Consider the following 19952-nt stretch of genomic DNA (forward strand, 5'->3'; position numbering starts at 1 on the left):
GTAGAACTAATGACAAGTCCAGTGCATCACACATTAACTCATCAACAAAAGCAACACTGTCATATGGTCACATACCATAACATAGAATCAGTAGAATAGGCACCAGACAGGATATACAGGTGTCAGGTTTGAACTTTGCACACACCCTTAAATTTTCTTGCTTCTGACTGCTTGCATTCATGCTTGATAGCAATGGTATGGCACAGTTTGTACTATACTATCATTAAACCTCACTTTGGTCTTTCGCAATCCAGGTATAGTGACCATTGACTACGTGGTAGATGGTATTCACAAATACCTGCAACGATAGTCTTTTGAACGCAGTGCTTGGTAGTATCTGGGCGAAGGCGCTTGCTAAAGTCAGCGACCATGTTGCACTGTAGCAGTACTTGTGTAATGCCAGCGCAGGATTGGAGTAATGGAAGGTCAAAATAGAAATCAATCATGAACAGAGCACTGGAAGTAAAGCGCTCCTCCATGACAGAATTGGTGACAAGTTAAAGACGCCAAAGACACCAGAAGGGATGACTTCAGCTACATCCAGTGCACACTGCACAAGCACGTGGGAGGAGGGGTGAAGAGGTGATATTGCAATCAGCTATAATGCACTGAGGCGCTGGGAGGGTATATTTTTAGCGGGTACGATAATAGGGTGCATTCTTGCCATAATGGGTATCGAAGGCGTGGAAGCGAACAGCGTCAGGTGTCCTGGGCATCTATTGAGATGAGACAGGTGAATGTAGGGAGGTATGTTTTAGACTGCAAAGTACACACACCTGTGCGGAAACATACCCGCAATCCCTCCAAAGTCCACCTTGACTACGCCCAATGATATCAACCTCCAGTAAAATGCCAGAGCTCATTCCAATCACCATACCCGTGCAAAAGTTCGAAGGTCATGAAGGACCCGTAACAACAGCCGCAGTGTTCCCCGATAAACAGCGGATGGTTACGGGCTCATGGGACGGAACACTTCGCCTGTGGGACTTGAAGACAGGTGTTGTGTTGAAGAAGATGGAGGGGCATCGTAGTGAAGTGTGGAGATTGGCAGTATCACGAGATGGGCAATTGATAACAAGCGGTGATATCAACAGGAACGTCATCGTCTGGCACGGAGAAACTGGCGAATCACTCACCAAAATCGAAGCCCACCAGTCACTCTACTCACTCGTGCTAGATTTTTCTCCTGATGGAACAGCGCTGGTCACTGCTTCACTTGATGACAGAATGATGAGATTGTGGAACACCCAAACTTGGGAGCAGGAAGATCCAATTGGGTGTGATAATGTTCGCTGCGTACGGTATTCGCCCTCTGGTAGTGTGGGGGGCAAAACTACTTGGGGTCAGTTTTGCCGGTTGCAACCGGCAAAACTGGCAAAACTGGTTGTTTTGCTAGGTGGCGAAACTCTAGGCTATATATGTGTATGACATTCCTAATGAAGACATCAATCATCGAAATCAAAAGCATTTTCCTCCAGCAATTCAACTTCGTTAATGTTCCGAACTTCTTCAGTCTGTGGCAGGATGTCATCTGCATCACAAGGTTTGGTCAAGAGCGGAGCCCATCATCAGTGAACTACCGGAGTTCTGAGAAGGGCATATATTACATTATATAGTACATAATTACCAGCATCTGTATAATTCAGCTATACGCTATCACATTATCATACTTAACTTTATACTAGTGGAAAGATGAGTTTCTAATAGACATGGAATCAAGAGAATCATCACAGTAAAGGCCTTGAGTATGTGAATTTCATGTAGGGCTGCAGGTTATCAGAAAGTGTTTTCGCTATCATTATATCCCAATCATTTCAGCATTTTGCAACTTGAATGCCAAGTCTAACCTTGAGTTCTAGGCGCTCGAAATTCATCAATGATGCAAGTGGGTATCCTCCACCATGGAACATCTTGCTTTAGGGACGATATTCTATTGAATTTCAAGGTATATTTATCAGATTTAAGTTACATCTCTGCAAGTTTTGCCAAGTTGTGCCACCCCCATTTTGCATGAGTTTTGCCGATCACCGGGCACAACCGGTCTGGCACAACCAGTTGGCAAAACTCGGCTGTTTTGCCAACAACACTACGGGCCTCTGGAGAACTTCTTGCCATCGCAACAAACAAGAATATTCAAATCTATAATCCAGGCACGAGGGAACACATTGCATCTTTCAAGGCTCACGCATTTAACTTCTCACTCGCATGGACGCCCGATGGCACTCGCCTTCTCACAGGTGGTAGTGCTACCATACGCGAATGGGATACAACAACCTGGAAGCAGGTCCACAATCCTTGGACGGGCCACTCTAATCATATCAATGACATTGCCGTTCATCCTGCTGGCACACTCGTCGCATCCGCATCCCGTGACAATCATGTCCGTCTCTGGCGGCTCTCAGACCGACGAACCATTGCCAGTTTTAAGCACACATCTACGCCATTCTGTGCCACTTTCTCCGTGGACGGCAATCACATCCTGAGCGGAGGTGACGATAAGATAATTTTGGAGTGGGCAGTACCTCCGAGTCAAGGCATTCATCCAAAGGCATGTTTCCGTCCTTGACTCATATACCACAATTCGAGCATGTTTCGTGCAGATCCTAGCCATCACAACAGCCCGTATTGCATGCATAGATGGGGACTTGTCTACCGCCGAAGAACTACTCACGCAAGATATCAACACCGATGCCAACAACTATTCTTCCTATGCCCATCGTTCATTCGTGATGGCTCGACAACACAACTGGAACCACGCCCTTCAGGATGCGATCAAAGTGAGTTATACGCATTGATCATGGCTCCCTTACAAAAGGTTAACTCAATGGTATCATAGTCCATCAGTATTCAGCCTTCATTGACAGGCTACATATCCAAGGGCATTGCCCTCTGTGGAAAAGGTCGCGTCCCGGATGCGAGGGCAGCATTTGATGTTGCATCAATGTATACGGACCAAGACTCACAAATTCTCCATTTCCTGCTTTTGATCAAAGTATGTTACGTCTACCTCGCATACTGCCCGCTTCATCGCGTCTTTCAGGCCATCGCCCTCTTCAATCCAGACCAACACGACGAGGCAAAGCTGCTCCTCAAAGAACTCTTTACTGGCTGTCCAAATGCCGATTCTCTCGGGTGTTGTGTCGTGCAGGTAAGTAGCATCCGCACTTAGTCATCAACACTAATCTCTCGCACGTAAGGGATATCTGCGTGTTCAACTAGGAATCAAGGTGTTGGATGACGCACGTCACAAAGAAGCCGCTGACCATTTTACCGCCGTTCTCAAGTCGAGTGCTCTGTCATCGAGTTCACCCATTCATCTCATATACGAGGACTTGGTAGTGGTAAGTGAATACACATCCGAATTTTTTCTCGTATTTAAGTGTCTTATTCAGCTCTTCGGCTGGGATCTCAGCTCATTGCGGCTCACTGCACACCAGAAACGTTGTCATGCATTCCTTCTGGCAGGTAAACTTCAACATGCCGTCAGATCATACCAATACATGATGGATAATATCGATGAAGCAACGAAGGTCAGCTGTTATGAATGGTCCAACGGCAAGTCTCGAGTTCGCAATATCGCGCAAGCTAGAATCCTCACTCCCATTTCATTCAGCTTTCACGGAAAAATGCAGCGCCCTTTCACTTACCAGCGGTGATGCTGCCTTCGCTGCAAGCGACTATGACAGGGCTATTGCCCTTTACTCGGCGGTGATCGAACTGAGTTCAGCGTCTGATGCTGTCTTTGCAAATCGTAGTAAGGCAAAGTTAGGTAAAATGCTATGGGAGGAAGCGCTTCTCGACGTGCAAAAGGTGCGATGGCATCTATGTCTTCGTAGCCCATATTGACTCCAGCGGTGCATAGGTAACCGAGCTCAATCCTTCATCTCACGTTGGATACCAGTTGACACATGCAGCGCTGCGTGGCGCACAACGTTACGACGAAGCCATCGAAGCCTTCAGAACCATGTTGTCTAAGTTGGACGACTCTCCCGAAGTGCGATGCAAGGTGAGCCTTGGAAGACTCCTGCATAATGTCGAAATGCCTATCTCATTCTGCAGGCCTGCATCAGCAATATGTGCATCCATCCGAAGTAGAAGACGCTATTCAAAGAGCTGTTTGGATTGAACTCGAATATACCCCGCTACGACTACTTAATACCTCCACGGGTCTTTTGTGCGATCGAGCGGCACAAATAAATGCCTTCAAAACTAGTGCAAAGTACAAGGAGCTTTTGTCATTCACAATGAAGCATTCAGACCTCGAAATGGACCGCATCAAAGAAGTGGTAGCAATGTACTTCCGCTGCGTCATGCTATCACACAGGTGGGAAGAGAAGGAGGCAGTGCTGCACGACATCCAGGATAAAGATGTGCGCGAGTTGAGGGGACTTGGCGGCATCGCGAAACTGCAGTCGTTCTGCAAAGTCGCTCGTGATGCTGGGTATCGTTGGGCGTGGATGGACACGTGTTGCATCGACAAGAAGAGCAACACCGAGCTTCAAGAATCGGTCAACTCCATGTTCGTCTGGTACCGCCATTCAGCGCTTACCATCGTCTACCTATGCGACGTCCCTCCTTCATCCCAGTCCGGTGCACTGTCGAGGAGCGTTTGGAACGAGTGGGGATGGACCTTTCAAGAATTCGTTGCTCCGAAAGTTGTTATCTTTTATCGGAAGGACTGGTCATTATATCTCGACGATCGGTCTTCTAACCACAAAGAGTCCCCTGAAATCATAAAGGAGTTGGAGGATGCGACGGGGATAGATGCGCAGACCCTGATGACCTTCCGTCCAGGCATGAGCGGGGCCCGAGAGAAACTGCAATGGGCGTCAAAGCGCGTCACCACTGTGCAGGAAGATGTCGCGTACTCATTATTTGGCATCTTCGGCATCACCCTACCTGTCATTTATGGCGAGAAGAAGCAGAATGCGCTCGGGCGACTCCTGCAGGAGATCGTGGCTCGGTCGGGCGACATCACTGTCCTCGACTGGATTGGAGAACCTTCCGAGTTCAATAGCTGTCTTCCAGCCCATATCACCTCTTACACCACTCCTCCACGCACCCTTTCACCTTTGTCTGAAGATCATATTCACATGCAAGTCTCTTTGCTGCGACAGACCGTGCCTGAAGATCTAGCACTAAAATTTTATAACGAGCTTGAACAGCTTAGAGCTCCTCGCTTTGCAAACTGCAGACTTCATCTTCCTTGCATTTCATTTTGTGTCGCGGAAGTCAGACGGAGGCACAGTCTGGACCAGGAGACCCCCATGACGTATCGAATCAGGGCAGATGGGCTTCACGACCTGCTGATCACCACTGAAGAGACCCTAGTTCAGTTCTGGCGGGCAAGGCCCATTCAGCAGACGTTCTTACTTGTCCGTCCATGGGATCGGTATCTCCTTGGGGTACCTGACTTTGCAGAGCGACCTGACTTTGTAGACGATACAGAGAGTGTAGGAGATTGGTCCGAGCCCGGGTCCCCGATAGAAGACTCTGACGAGTTACCCCGCGGTTTGCCTGTTGAAGATGAGCCTGGCTCACGAGCGTTACGGTTAATGGTTCGCCTCAGACAGCCTTTCGATGCATTTTTGCTAGCGCAGCAGCGTGTCGGAGAATACAAGAGGATCGCGTCAGATCATAACATCATCGCACAAGTCAAAGACATGGCATCGGTTGATAGCATGGACGTCAGTACCGTAGAAATACTGTAGCTAATAGCTACAGATATTTGAAATTAGGCATCTCGAGGTATTCATTTGTGTTTTGATGATAATATCTGCATTGTTACAGTGTCGATGCATGCACAAATAGGAATTTGGGAATCCTCTTTATTGTCCGGTGGGGCGGGGCCCTATGATGGACAGTACGTACATTGAAGTTGTTGTACTCTATCGTACTAGTCTTTGTACTATGAAAACATTGTATGTAACTCTGATATTGGTCCAGGTTGTGAAGCGAGGACAGTGAATACCATCCAAAGGTATGCGGGGGGTATGTTCTTCGTTCGTTGCGATCATTTTCCTTTTCTGGGGGGGTTACGTCTCCGAAGATATTGATGAACGTTTCTCAAGTAGACGTCAATCACATACAGACCGTTGGAAGCAAAGTGCTCCTCCGTGACCGAATCGGTGACGAGTTTGAGAAGCCGGAAAAGAGGACTTCAGCTGCGTCAAGCGCACCTGGATGAAGGGGGTGATATCGCAGTAAGTCATATGCATGCATTCGAGGGACTGACATGGTGAAGTGCTGGAGCAGCTGCTCTACGCAAAAAAAGGTATCATGCAAGATAGATAATCAGATTCGAATGCTGAAAGCACCAACTACTCTACTGGATGCGATGAGACACACTCTGGCAGCTGTAGAGACAAGAGTCGGATAAATGGAGATGCCGGGAGAGTGTATGTACTGTCGGCGGGTATAATAATAGAGTGGATTCTTGCCGTAATGGTGATGAAGGCGAACAGCCCCGTCTCCTGGGTGTCTAATGAAATGAGAAAGGTTGGCTCATAAAACGCACAATACGCGCACCTGTGTAGAAAAACGCCCACAATCCCCCAAGAATCTACTTCAACCGCACCCAACGCCATCAACCTGCAATAAAATGTCGGAACTCTTTCCAATCACCACACCCCTGCGAAAGTTCAAAGGTCATACAAACCTCGTAACGGCAGTCGCAGTTTTTCCTGATAAACGACGGATGGTTACGGGATCATACGACAAGGCGCTTCGTCTGTGGGACTTGAAGACAGGTGTTGTGTTAAAGAAGATGGAGGGGCATCGCAGTGAAGTGTGGAGATTGGCAATATCACGAGATGGGCAATTAATAGCAAGCGGTTATGTTGTTGGAGAGCTCATCGTTTGGCACGGAGAAACTGGCGAGTCACTCACCAAAATCGAAGTCCACTCCAGTAGGATCACCTCGCTGGATTTCTCTCCCCATGGGACAGTCCTGGCCACTAGTGCATATGACGACAGAATCATCAAATTGTGGAACACCAAAAGCTGGGAGCAACAAGGAGACTCAATTGAGTGTGGTAGTTATGTCAGTTGCATACGATATTCGCCCTCTGGAGAACTTCTTGCCGTTGCAACAAAAGTCAATATCCAAATTTATAATTCAACCACGAGGGAATGCGTCGCATCCTTCAAAGCTCACATATACAATTTGTCACTCGCATGGACGCCCGATGGCACTCGCCTTCTTACAGGTGGTGGTAGTCCTGATCCTACCATACGCGAATGGGATACAATAACCTGGCAGCAGGTCGGTGATTCCTGGATGGGCCATTCGAGCCAAATTAATGCCATTGCCGTTAATCCTTCTGGCACACTCGTCGCATCCGCATCTAATGACAACGATGTCCATCTCTGGCGGCTCTCAGATGAACGAATTATTGTTACCTTCAAGCACTCATATACACCGTTATGCGTCACTTTCTCCGTGAACGGCGATCACATCCTCAGCGGAGGTCAAGATAATATGATCTCGGAGTGGGCAGTACCTCAGGGTATTCACCCAAAGGCATGTTTCCCTCTTTGACTCATATACAACATAAGTTGAGCATGTTTTGTGCAGATCCTAGCCATCACGACAGCTCGTAATGCATGCATAGATGGGGACTTGTCTACTGCCGAAGAACTACTTACGCAAGATATCAACACCGATGCCAACAACCATACTTCCTACGCCCATCACTCATTTGTGATATCCCGACAAAACGACTGGGACCGCGCCCTTCCGGATGCAATTCAGGTGAATTATACGCATTGATCATGGTCCACTTACAAAACACTGACTCGATGGGACATAGTCCATCAGGATTCAGCCTTCATTCATAGGCTACATCTCCAAGGGTATTGCCCTCTGCGGAAAAGGCCGCATCCCAGATGCGAGAGCAGCGTTTGATGTTGCATCAATGTACACGGACCAAGATTCCCAAATGCTCCTTTTCCTGCTCTTGATCAAAGTACGTTACATTTGTGTTATACTTTCCGCTTCATCGCATATTTCAGGCTATCGCCCTCTTCAATGCAGATCAACAAGACGAGGCAAACCTGCTCCTCAAAGAACTCGCTGCTGGTTGTCCGAGTGCCGATACTCTCGCGTGTGGTGTCGTGCAAGTAAGTATCATCCACACTTGCTCATCTACACTAAGCTTTGCAACTCGCACATTAGGCATATCTGCGTGTTCAACTCGGATTCAAGGCCTTGGATGGTGCACGGCACGAAGAAGCTGCTGACCATTTTACTGCCGTTCTCAACTCGAGCGCTCTCTCATCAAGTTCACCTATTCATTTTTTGTACGAGGACTTGGTAGTGGTGCGTGAATACACATCCAAATCACTTTTCATAACTGAATCCCTTGTCCAGCTCTTCGGCTGGGATCTCAAATCATTGTGGCTCACCGCAAACCAGAAACGTTGTGATACACTCCTTCGTGCAGGCAAACTTCAAGATGCCGTCAAATCATACCGGTACGTGATGGACAACATGAATGAAAGGGCAAACACCAGCTGCGTTGAATGGTTCAACGGTAAGGTTTCAGTGATGTCGCCTCAGGTCATATACCCTGACCCGCATTTCACTCAGCTTTCAAGCACGAATGCAGCTCCCTCTTGCTTACCGACGGAGATGCTGCTATCGCAGCAAGCGATTTTGGCAGGGCTATGGGCTTATACTTGGCCGCGATCAACCTAACTTCTCCATCCAAGGCTATCTTTGCAAATCGTAGTAAGGAAAAGTTGGGGAAAATGCTATGGGAGGATGCGCTTCTCGACGCGCGAAAGGTGCAATGGCATCTATTGTTTCTTCACTTATGCTCAATGCGGTGATACACAGGTCATCCAAGTCAACCCTTCGTCTCATATTGGATACAAGTTGCAGAATGCAGCGTTTCATGGCGCGCAATGTTATGATGAAGCTATTGCGGCCTTCACAATGATGCTCTCAAATTTGAGTGACGCTCCTAACATTGACACACGAAGTAAGCTTTAGAGAACTCATGGGTCAACATCCTTTAACTGTTTCTGCAGAGTTGCGCCAGCAGTATCTCAGCCCATTCCAAGTGCACCGTGTTATTTGAAAGGTCATTGATGCTAAAATTGACAATGCTCCGCTGCGTGTACTCGACACCACCACTGGTCTCTTGTGCGATCGAGAGACTCAGATACGCACCTTCGAAACAAGCATAGAGTATAAGGAGCTTGTATCATCAACAATCACGCATCAAGATATTCAAATGAAGCGTATCGAAGAAGTGGTGATGACGTATTTCCAATATGTCATGCTATCGCACAGGTGGGAAGGCGAGGAGCCCCTGCTGCAGGACATCCAGGGAAAGGACGTGTATAAGTTGGATCCAGTGGGCGGCATCAAGAAGTTGCAGTCCTTCTGCAAAACTGCTCGTGATTTGGGGTATCGCTGGGCATGGAGCGATACATGCTGTATTGACAAGAACATCGATTTTGAGCGCCAGGTATCGATCAAGTCCATGTTCGACTGGTATCACCATTCCGCGCTCACAGTTATATACCTCTCGGATGTTCCTGCTCTGTCAAAGTCAGGTGCACTGGCAGAGAGCGCTTGGAACACCCGCGGATGGACGGTGCAAGAATTCCTCGCTCCCAAAGTCATTATCTTCTATCAGAATGATTGGACTCCCTATCTCGACGATCGCACTGCCAATCACAAGGATTCCGTCGCGATCATGCAAGAGTTGGAGGATGCGACGGGGATAGATCGACGAGCAGTCGTGGCCTTCCATCCCGGGATGAGAAACGCCCGAGAGAAACTTCAGTGGGCGTCGACACGTACCACCACGTTGCAAGAAGACATCGCATACTCGTTATTCGGGGTCTTTGGCGTCCACCTGCATGTTGATTATAGCGAGAAGAAGCAGAACGCGCTCGGGCGACTCCTGCAGGAAATCATATCTCAGTCCGGCGATATTACTGCCTTGGACTGGGTCGGAAAGTCTTCAGAGTTCAACAGTTGTCTACCAGCCGACATCACTTCATACGAAGCTCCACCATGCAAGCTGTCATCTCCATCCGAAGATGAGATTCAGGCATCGGTCTCCTCGCTGCGAGGTGTTGTAGCTCTACAGTCAGCTTCGCAATTATATCAGACACTGGACTACCAGAGCACTCCCCGTTTTGCGCACCGTCGGTTGCATCTGCCTTGCATCGTATTCCCGGTCACAGAAGCTAGGCGGAGGTCAGGTCATGACCAGAATACATATACATATGAACTCAAGTCAGACGGGCTTCGCAGCCTGCAGATAACCACAGATGACAAGTTCACCCCGTTCTCGCCGGCAAGGCCGCCGCCCGCCTGGCAGACGATCTTGCTGGTTCGTCCATGGAATCGTCATCTCCTCGGGCTGCATGACAATGCAGACGATATGCAGAGCGTGGACAATTGGTCCCTGTCCGAAATTTCGTTGCACGATTCACCTGCTGCACAAACTAGGCCTATTCATTCGGATTCTGACTCGCGAGCATTGCGGTTGATTGTTTGCCTTGGACAGCCGTTTAGCGCATTTTTGCTAGCGCGGCAGCGCGACGGAGAATTCAAGAGGATCGCATCCGAACATGATATCATTGTACAGGTTAAAGATATGGCTTCTATTAGCTACTTGACGGACATCAGGACACTAGAGGTACTGTAGCTGTATGCATGGATTCTTTCCATAGTCTCATACCTGTTCCGGCACAGCATTTATCGTCACGCACCTGCCCGAGTGAACCAGTCTTACTAAGGATCTTCAAACATCTACCAGATATGGGCCGACACTGGGATGGCGTCAAATGCAGCCTGGTTTTGCGTCAAAATCACTGGAGTCCGCTAACGTGGTTCATTATTGTTCTTAGTTTAAACTCCAAGTGACACCTCGTTCAAGGTTGTGACACCTGTGCCCTGGGTCACCGATTCGGGGATTCTAATTTCAACGGAGCCTCAGTGTTATTCCGAATGCCAGCTCATATCATTGATTTAGAAATGGATAGCATTCATCCAAAGAAAGATACCCAAGATCCCTCCAAAGTCCACCTTAACCGTGCCCAACACCATCAACCATCAGAAAAATGTTGGAGCTCACTCAAATCGCCACACCCCTGCGAGAGTTCAAAGGTCATAAAGAGTGCATGATGGCCGCAGTCGCAGTGCTCCCCGATAAACGACGCATGGTTACGGGCTCATGCGACAAGACACTTCGGTTATGGGACTTGAAGACAGGCATCGTGTTGAAGAATATGGAGGGGCATCGCAGTGACGTCCAGGTATTGACTGTATCACGAGATGGGCAATTGATAGCAAGCGGTGATCTGAAAGGAGATGTCATTATCTGGCACGGAGAAACTGGCAACTCACTCACCGAACCCATCAAAGCCCACTCCGGTTGGATCAACTCGATGGATTTCTCTCCTGATAGAGCAGTGCTGGCCACTGGTTCATGCGATGGGATGATGAAGCTGTGGAACGCCAAAACCTGGGAGCAACAAGGAAATCCAGTAAAATGTGGTAGTGACGTCAAATGCGTATGATATTCGCCCTCTGGACAACTTCTTGCCATCGCAACAAAAGAGAATATCCAAATTTATAATCCAGGCACAAGAGAATGTGTCGCATCCTTCAAGGCACACACTGGAAGCAACATGTCACTCGCATGGATGCCCGATGGCACGCGCCTTGTCACAGGTGGCGGTGCTCTTGATCCTACCATACGCAAATGGGATACAACAACCTGGGAGCAGGTCGGTGATCCCTGGATAGGCCACTCTAGCCAAATCAATGCCATTGCCATTCATCCTGCTGGCATACTCATCGCCTCCATCTGATGACAACCAAGTCTGTCTCTGGGGGCTCTCAGATGAACGAATTATTGTTACCTTCAAGCACTCATCTACGCCGTTATGCGTCACTTTCTCCGTGAACGGCAAGCATATCCTCAGCGGAGGTCAAGATAATATGATCTCGGAGTGGGCAGTACCTCGGGGTATTCACCCAAAGGCATGTTTCCGTCCTCGACTCATCTACCACAATTTGAGCATGCTCTATGCAGATTCTCGCCATCACTACAGCCCGCGATGCATGTATAGATGGCGACTTATCTACTGCCGAAAGCTTGCTCACGCAAGATATCAATACCAATGTGAACAACCACACTTCCTATGCTCATCGCTCATTCGTGATGGCTCGACAATACAACTGGGACAGCGCCCTTCAGGATGCAATCAAAGTGAGTTATACGCACTGATCATGGCCCCCTTACAAAAGGCTGACCCGACGGTGACTTAGTCTATCAGCATTCGGCCCTCATTGACGGGATACATCTCCAAGGGTATTGCCCTCTGTGGAAAAGGCCTTGTCCCGGATGGGAGGGCAGCGTTTGATGTTGCATCAATGTACACGGACCAAGATCCTCAAATCCTCCATTTCCTTCTCTTGATAAAAGTACGTTACATGTGTCTCACATACGTTCCACCTCATCGCGTATTTTAGGCCATCGCTCTTTTCAATGCAGATAAACAAGACGAGGCAAACATGCTCCTCAAAGAACTCGCTGCTGGTTGTCCGAATGCCGATACTCTCGCGTGTGGTGTAGTGCAAGTAGGTATCATCCCCACTCAGCCATCATCTAGATTCTACACTAAGCTTTGCAACTCGCACATTAGGCATATCTGCGTGTTCAACTTGGAATTGAGGCCTTGGATAGTGCACGTCACGAAGAAGCCGCCGGCCATTTTACCGTCGTTCTCAACTTGGGTGCTCTTTCATGGAGTTCACCCATTCATTCTATGTATGAGGACTTTGTAGTGGTGAGTGAATACGCATCCAAAATCCTTTTCATAACTGAATCCCTGGTTCAGTTCTTCGGCTGGGATCTCAAATCGTTGTGGATTACTACAAACCAAAAACGTTGTGATGCACTCCTTCGGGCAGGTAAACCTCAAGATGCCGTCAAATCATACCAATACATGACGGACAACATCGATGAAACAACAAAAGTCAGTTGCATTGAATGGTCCAACGGCAAGTCGTCAGCGATGTCATCGAGATTATAAATCCTCACCCGCATTTCGCTCAGCTTTCAAGCAAGAATGCGGCGCCATCTTTTTTACCAACGGAGATACTGCTCTCGCTGTAAACGATTTTGACAGTGCCATTGACTTATACTCGGCTGCGATTGACATTACTTCTCCATCTGATGCTGTCTTTGCAAATCGTAGTATGGCCAAATTAGGTAAAAAGCTTTGGGAGGATGCGCTTCTCGATGCACAAAAGGTGCAATAGTATCTATGTTTTCATAGCCCATGTTGACTTTGACGATGCATAGGTCACCGAACTCAATCCTTCATCTGATGTGGGATACCGGTTGACACGTTTGGCGCTGCGTGGCGCGCAACGTTACGACGAGGCCATCGCCTTCAAAATCATGTTGTCTGAGTTGGACGATTCTCCAGAAGCGCACATGCAAGGTAAGCCACGGACCACTCTTGCATAATCTCGAAATCCTTATCTCGTTCTGCAGACCTGCGTCAGCAGTATGTGCGTCTATCCGAAGCGGAAGACGTTATCCAAAGAGCCGTTTGGATGGAACTCGAATATGCCCCCCTACGTCTACTCAATACCTCCACAGGTCTTTTGTGCGATCGAGTGGCACAAATAAACGCCTTCAAAACTAGTGCAAAGTACAAGGAGCTTTTGTCATTCGCGACGAAGCATTCAGACCTCGAAATGGACCACATCAAGGAAGTGGTAGCAATGTACTTCCGCTGCGTCATGCTATCACACAGGTGGGAAGAGAAGGAGGCGGTGCTGCACGACATCCAGGGTAAAAATATGCGCAAGTTGAAGGGAGTTGGCGGCATCGCAAAACTGCAGTCGTTCTGCAAAGTCGCTCGTGATGCTGGGTATCGCTGGGCTTGGATGGACACATGCTGCATCGACAAGAAGAGCAACACCGAGCTTCAAGAATCGGTCAACTCCATGTTCGTCTGGTACCGCCATTCAGTGCTCACCATTGTCTATCTATGCGACGTCCTTCCTTCATCCGAGCCCGGTGCTTTGGCGAGGAGTGTTTGGAACGAGCGGGGATGGACCTTTCAAGAATTCCTCGCTCCGAAAGTTGTTATCTTCTATCGGAAGGATTGGTCGTTATATCTCGACGATCGCTCTCCCAACCACAAAGAGTCCCCTGCCATCATGAAGGAGTTGGAAGATGCAATGGGCATAGATGTATGGGCCCTGTTGGCCTTCTGTCCAGGTATGAGCGGGGCCCGAGAGAAACTGCAATGAGCGTCAAAGCGCATCACCACTGTGCAGGAAGATGTAGCGTACTCATTATTTGGCATCTTCGGCATCACCCTACCTGTCATTTATGGTGAGAAGAAGCAGAATGCGCTCGGACGGCTTCTGCAGGAGATCGTGGCTCGGTCGGGTGACATCACTGTCCTCGACTGGATTGGAGAACCTTCCGAGTTCAATAGCTGTCTTCCAGCTCATATTATCTCTTACACCACTCCTCCACGCCCCCTTTCACCTTTGTCTGAAGGCCATATTCACACGCAAGTATCTTCGCTGCAACAAACCGTGGCCGCAGATCTAGCATTGAAATTTTATGACGAGCTTGAACAGCTTAGAGCTCCTCGCTTTGCAAACTGCAGACTTCATCTTCCTTGCATTTCATTCCGTGTCACGGAAGTCAGACGTATGCACAGTCAAAACCAGGAGGCTCTCATCATGTATAAAATCAAGGCGGACGGGCTTCACGACCTGCTCGTCATCACTAAAGAAATCCTAGTTCAGTTCTGGCGGGCAAAGCCCATTCAGCAGACGTTCTTACTTGTTCGCCCATGGGATCGCTATCTCCTCGGGGTACCTGACTTTGCAGAGCAGCCTGACGTTGCAGACGATCAAAAGAGCGTAGAATATTGGACCGAGCCTGGGTCCCTGATGAACTACTCTGACAGGCCACCCAGCGGTTTGCCTGTTGAAGAGGAGCCTGGCTCATGAGCGTTGCGGTTAATGGTTCGGCTTGAACAGCCTTTCGACGCATTTTTGCTAGCGCAGCAGCGTGTCGGAGAATACAAGAGGATCGCGTCGGACTATAATATCATTGCACAAGTCAAAGACATTGCATCGGTTGATAGCATGGACGTCAGTACCGTAGAAATACTGTAGTCCATATATTTGAAACTAGACATCTCGAGGCATTCATTTGTGTTTTGATGATAATATCTGCGTTGTTACTCTGTAGATGTACTAAAAGAATTTTTGGAAGGCCTCGTCGCTTCAGTAAGATCCATCCGTTGTTTCATCCTCATTACCATGCATTGATTCCCATTCACGAAAGAGATAATAAATGTCATTCGAGAGTAATCACGAGTCCATCACAAATCGTGAGTCCCACAGCGCCTGGCACAAGCGGCCAATAATTTGACTTTTGGTAAAGAAACTGGGGTGGAGCTTACATGGGCCTGAAGTATGAGAAGCTAAAAGTCGAAATCACTCATAAGCAGAGTGCTAGAAGCAAAGTGATCCTCTGTGACAGAATTGGCGACGATGTGAAAGGCCAACAGGGAGAACTTCAGCTGCAACCAGTGCACGAGGTCTTGGGAGGAGGCTGGATCAAGCCCGGTGATCTTAGGTATGCCGCGTTCGAAGGAGTGACACGGTGATGTGCTGGCGTAGCTGCTCGACGCAAAAACATGCAAGATAGATAGTCAGATTTGAATAATGAAAAGCACTGATTGCTCGATTGGATGCGATGATATGCATTCTGGCAGCTGTGGAGACAAGAGTTAGGGCACATTCTTATCGTAATGGTTATGGAGGCGTGGGACCGGACAGCCTCAAGTGTTTCGGGCGTCTATTGAAATGAATGCAGGGTACATATTTTAAACTGCAAAATACGCACCACTGCAGAAAGACACCCACAAGCCCTCAAAGATCCACGTTGACCGCGTCCAACGCCACCAACCTCCAGTAAGATGCCGGAACTCGCTCCAATCACCATGCCCCTGCGAAAGTTCCAAGGCCATGAAAAACGCGTAGCGGCAGTCACAGTGTTTCCCGATCAACGACGGATAGTCACGGGCTCGAATGACACAACGCTTCGTTTGTGGGACTTGAAGACAGGTATTGAATTGAAGAATATGGAAGGGCATCGCAATGGGGTGTGGAGATTGGTAGTATCACGAGATGGGCAATTGATAGCCAGCGGTGATTTTAGTGGAGATATCATCGTCTGGCATGGAGAAACTGGCGAATCGCTCACCAAAATAGAAGCCCACTCGAAATTTATCACCTCGCTGGATTTTTCTCCTGATGGAACAGTGCTGGCCACCAGTGCATATGACGACAGATTGACAAAACTGTGGAATACCAAAACCTGGGAGCAACAAGGAGACCCAATTGGGGGTGATAGTCCTGTCAGTTGCGTACGATATTCGCCATCTGGAGAACTTCTTGCCATCGCAACAGAAAACAATATTGAGACTAGGGGTTCGCTGTGCGAACTTATGACCTTGCTCCGGAGAATTTTTAATTCGTGGGAATCGGCCTTGTCGACCTCTTCCAACACTCGTCGTTTTCGGACCCCCAAATCTGCGTGACGGCAGTCCTAAGTCTGCTTGTTTTTCGTTTTCACTGCGATAAGTCTTTTTTTTTCAGCCAATTAATAGGTTGGCCTTTAGCATATTCGATGTCGTCTTCAGCTTGGTCCTAATATTGCCTTTTGAGCATGTTCGATAAGCCGATTAAAACATCGTAACAGCACGCAAAATGTACGAAAGTTCAACAAATCCAAATAGACCAATGCGACTTCACGCGCTCTACATCAACAGTTTAAATCGTCGTTCAAGCATCGTTTTATGATCCCTATTTAGTATGGTCTCGGACGAGCTGTATTTAGCATGTAACTAGACCAAAAATGTGTGCAACGGAGAACAAATGCAACAAGCGAGGAAGCGAGGAAATGATTGTCACTATCAGCGTGAAATCAGTCCGGATTATCATTGATTAGATGCGGGCAGTGGGTATGGTACAAATCTACTACTAATGCTAAACTCGTTTGCGAACCTCCTGCTGTACAGCCGCGAACCTTTCACGCAAAGTATCTGAAGGATGAATAGTTGTAGTAATGTAGTTCATGATCTCGTGGTAAGCATCATCAAAAATAGAGGAATTTACAGAGAAATCAACGAAATGACCAGTACGATGGGCATATAGCACGCAGCGGATTGTTGCGCCACATGCTGCGAACAAACGATCGAGTGGGCCCTTTACAATGTCCGATAATCCGTCTTTCAAAAGGTCAATGACCATGTTGATGAGAACTTCGTTCTCCAGTAATCGTCGAACCTCCGTGTCACCCATGCTCTGTGGCCGAGTGAGCGACACCCTACTGAATTGACGGAGACTGTCACCTCTTCAATATGGTGAAGGTATCTCGAATCCTCTAGTAGAACACTGACTCTATCTCGCCCATGCGCTGACTCATCCTGTTCCGAAAACAGTGGCAGGCGCAGACCATAGCCAACTGGAACTGTTTTCATCGCGTAAGCTTTGAACCCGCGTCGCATATCTGCTATTGCGGCCACCATAAAATTGTTGATACCCTTGATATCCTCGATTTCCGCTATGACCTCAGTATCAGTACATTTGAGATTCGGAAAGCAATGAAACACACCTTGACCAAATTGTTCAATTTTCGTGGCTTGCAACGCATTGCGTATCATCTTATCGCGAAGCTCATCATTCGGGGCACCATCTGTTTCCGCATCCACGTTCAGTAGAAGCGCCCGAAGCTTACTCTTTGCGGTTTCTTTCAACTTTCGGGCTGATTTCGTCGAGAGCTTTATGCGAGTCGAAATGGGCGGGTCCACAATTGACCCAGACCCCTCGGGCAAATCAGGTGCAGCGGCAGGATCAGCTGACAGTAGCTCTGGCGTGGGAGGAAGTCTCACATTACGTCGTCGTCTCCCGCTGTCGGAGACATGTTTTTGAGTCTGTATATCATAGGTAAACACTCAAAAACGAACACTCAAATATAACTTACTCGAATAACACCCTGGGTTCTCTCCCCACGGATGTTCTCTCCCAAGTGAAGGGGGGCCAGAGCGACAAGCCGCGCGGCCCCCCATGGGGCCAAAGACCCATTTCCGACCAAATCTGGTTGTGATGGCTGCCTTGACGATGGTTCGTGGAGGAGGGCAAATGCGCCAGCATATGCGTCGGCTAGTGCTCTATCCTCGTCCCGATGGTGCATGGGCGGGGGTTGCTGATGGTGCATGGGTGGGGGTTGCTGATGGTGCATGGGCGGGGGTTGCTGATGGTGCATGACCAGGGGGTGCTGATGGTGCATGGCCGGGGGTTGCTGATGGTGCATGAGCGGAGCTTGGTGTTGAGGCTGGGAATATTGCGGCGGTGGGGGTTGATGGTAATGGGGCTCAAGTTGTGCATGATGCTGCTGTGAGATGGGCATCTGAATGCGATGTTCTGCGGGTGTCGTTGCGCGATCACCAGGTAAGGCGAGTTGATTGGCGACCGACTGGCCACTGGGATTAAGGTCCGAGTGAATCCCTGGCCGAAAACCCTTCTATAGATTGATCAGTAAGCATCGGCGACAGGATTGCAATTCCAACACGTACCCTTGCAGCGTTGGGCTTTCGCCTACCAGTAGATCTTGCTGATGGCGGAGGGGGGTCCATTGATGTCGTGGTGCTAGTCAAGTGTTGCTTACAGTTAGTTAGTCACAACTTGTCAGCGAGCGCAAACTTTATCATATCGTCGATCGATGAAATACAACTCCTACTATTCAATCCGATATAGTACAGTGTACAGATGGGAAATTTCATGAATAGAATGGTACCAAGAAAGGATTATCGATGGCTGCGTCTGACGGCACTTGTGAGCAATGATCAATCTGAGAAGGTAAGCTTGTGAGTTATTTGTATAATCTAGGGAGATAGAGCTTTCTACCTTCCAATTCGGCGTCAGAATAATCGGAATCGTCGGATCGTTCCCCATTGTCAGCCTCCTCCTCATCTTGCTCATACTCCGTGTCACTACTGTTTGGAAGCCTGTGAGAGACATATTTTGTTGCGAGTGGTGATACAGATGAAATTTGATAGAGCTGCTCATCAGCCGTAGCTAGGGAATCGAGCTCAGAATCGTGCGATTCCTCCAGGTATTCAGCATCCTGCTGTAGAGCTGGAAGATCTCGTCCCACTAAGAGCTTCTCGAAGAGGCGATAATCCGACTCTGCCATTTTCAGTCGCTTCTTCTCCTTCCGCTCAAATGCTTTGAGGAGTAGCTTGTTGTATTCTACCTCTTGGATCTCCCAACCGAGTTGCTTGACCTTGTGACGGTGGTTTTCTCGCGCAGCATGTTTGGCGTGTGCTGCCAACGTTATCGTGTCACTTGACAAAGACGAGAGACCACGCAAGAAAATGTCCCGCCCCTGCAATAGTTGAATAAAAATCATCAGTTCCTGAAAACAAGGGCCTACTTACCTTTATGGCATCAGTAAGTTTGATGTCAGGGGTTCCTCGGATTCCCTTCAGGGCAAAGCGCAGCTCCAGTTGGGTACTAGGAGCACCACGATGCAGGTATGGGTGACTCCTGCTTGCAGGTCGCATTCCACGCCGGGAACTGCGAGTGCTGCCAATAAGTGAATTGGCATCAGAATGGGTTGAAACCGGAGAGGAGGTCTCTGAGCGCAGGGAGGGGGGCTCGAGGGACGTGAGACCTGTGGTCAAAGTTATGACCTTCCCTTCAGTTATTTTGGAAGGGTCAGGAGTTTGGAGGGAGTCCACTCGAGTTCGACCACTGGAACCCGATGTTGTAGACGCAGACGATGAAAGAACGTTATTGAAAGAACCTGGAGTCATAGAAATATAATCTGTTATCTCTGCAGTGGTGAGTGTAGTACAGCAAAAATACAAGC

At 48.5% G+C, this 19952-nt stretch overlaps 1 protein-coding gene across 1 annotated transcript; it reads right to left on the reverse strand.

The window, feature by feature from the left end:
- Nucleotides 1–16836: 16836 nt before the first annotated feature.
- F5147DRAFT_648951 (uncharacterized protein) lies at nt 16837–19896 on the reverse strand (the record flags this gene model as incomplete). Its single annotated transcript, XM_041433310.1, has 8 exons — nt 16837–16923; nt 17084–17383; nt 17479–17642; nt 17694–18012; nt 18063–18602; nt 18655–18692; nt 18986–19466; nt 19519–19896. The coding sequence occupies 8 exons, from the start codon at nt 19894–19896 to the stop codon at nt 16837–16839; spliced, it is 2307 nt and encodes a 768-aa protein (XP_041297552.1).
- Between the last annotated feature and the right edge of the window lie 56 nt (nt 19897–19952).

The sequence above is a fragment of the Suillus discolor genome (genome assembly GCF_016758755.1).
Source record: "Suillus discolor strain FC423 chromosome Unknown F5147scaffold_6, whole genome shotgun sequence".
Taxonomy (NCBI): Eukaryota; Fungi; Basidiomycota; class Agaricomycetes; order Boletales; family Suillaceae; genus Suillus; species Suillus discolor.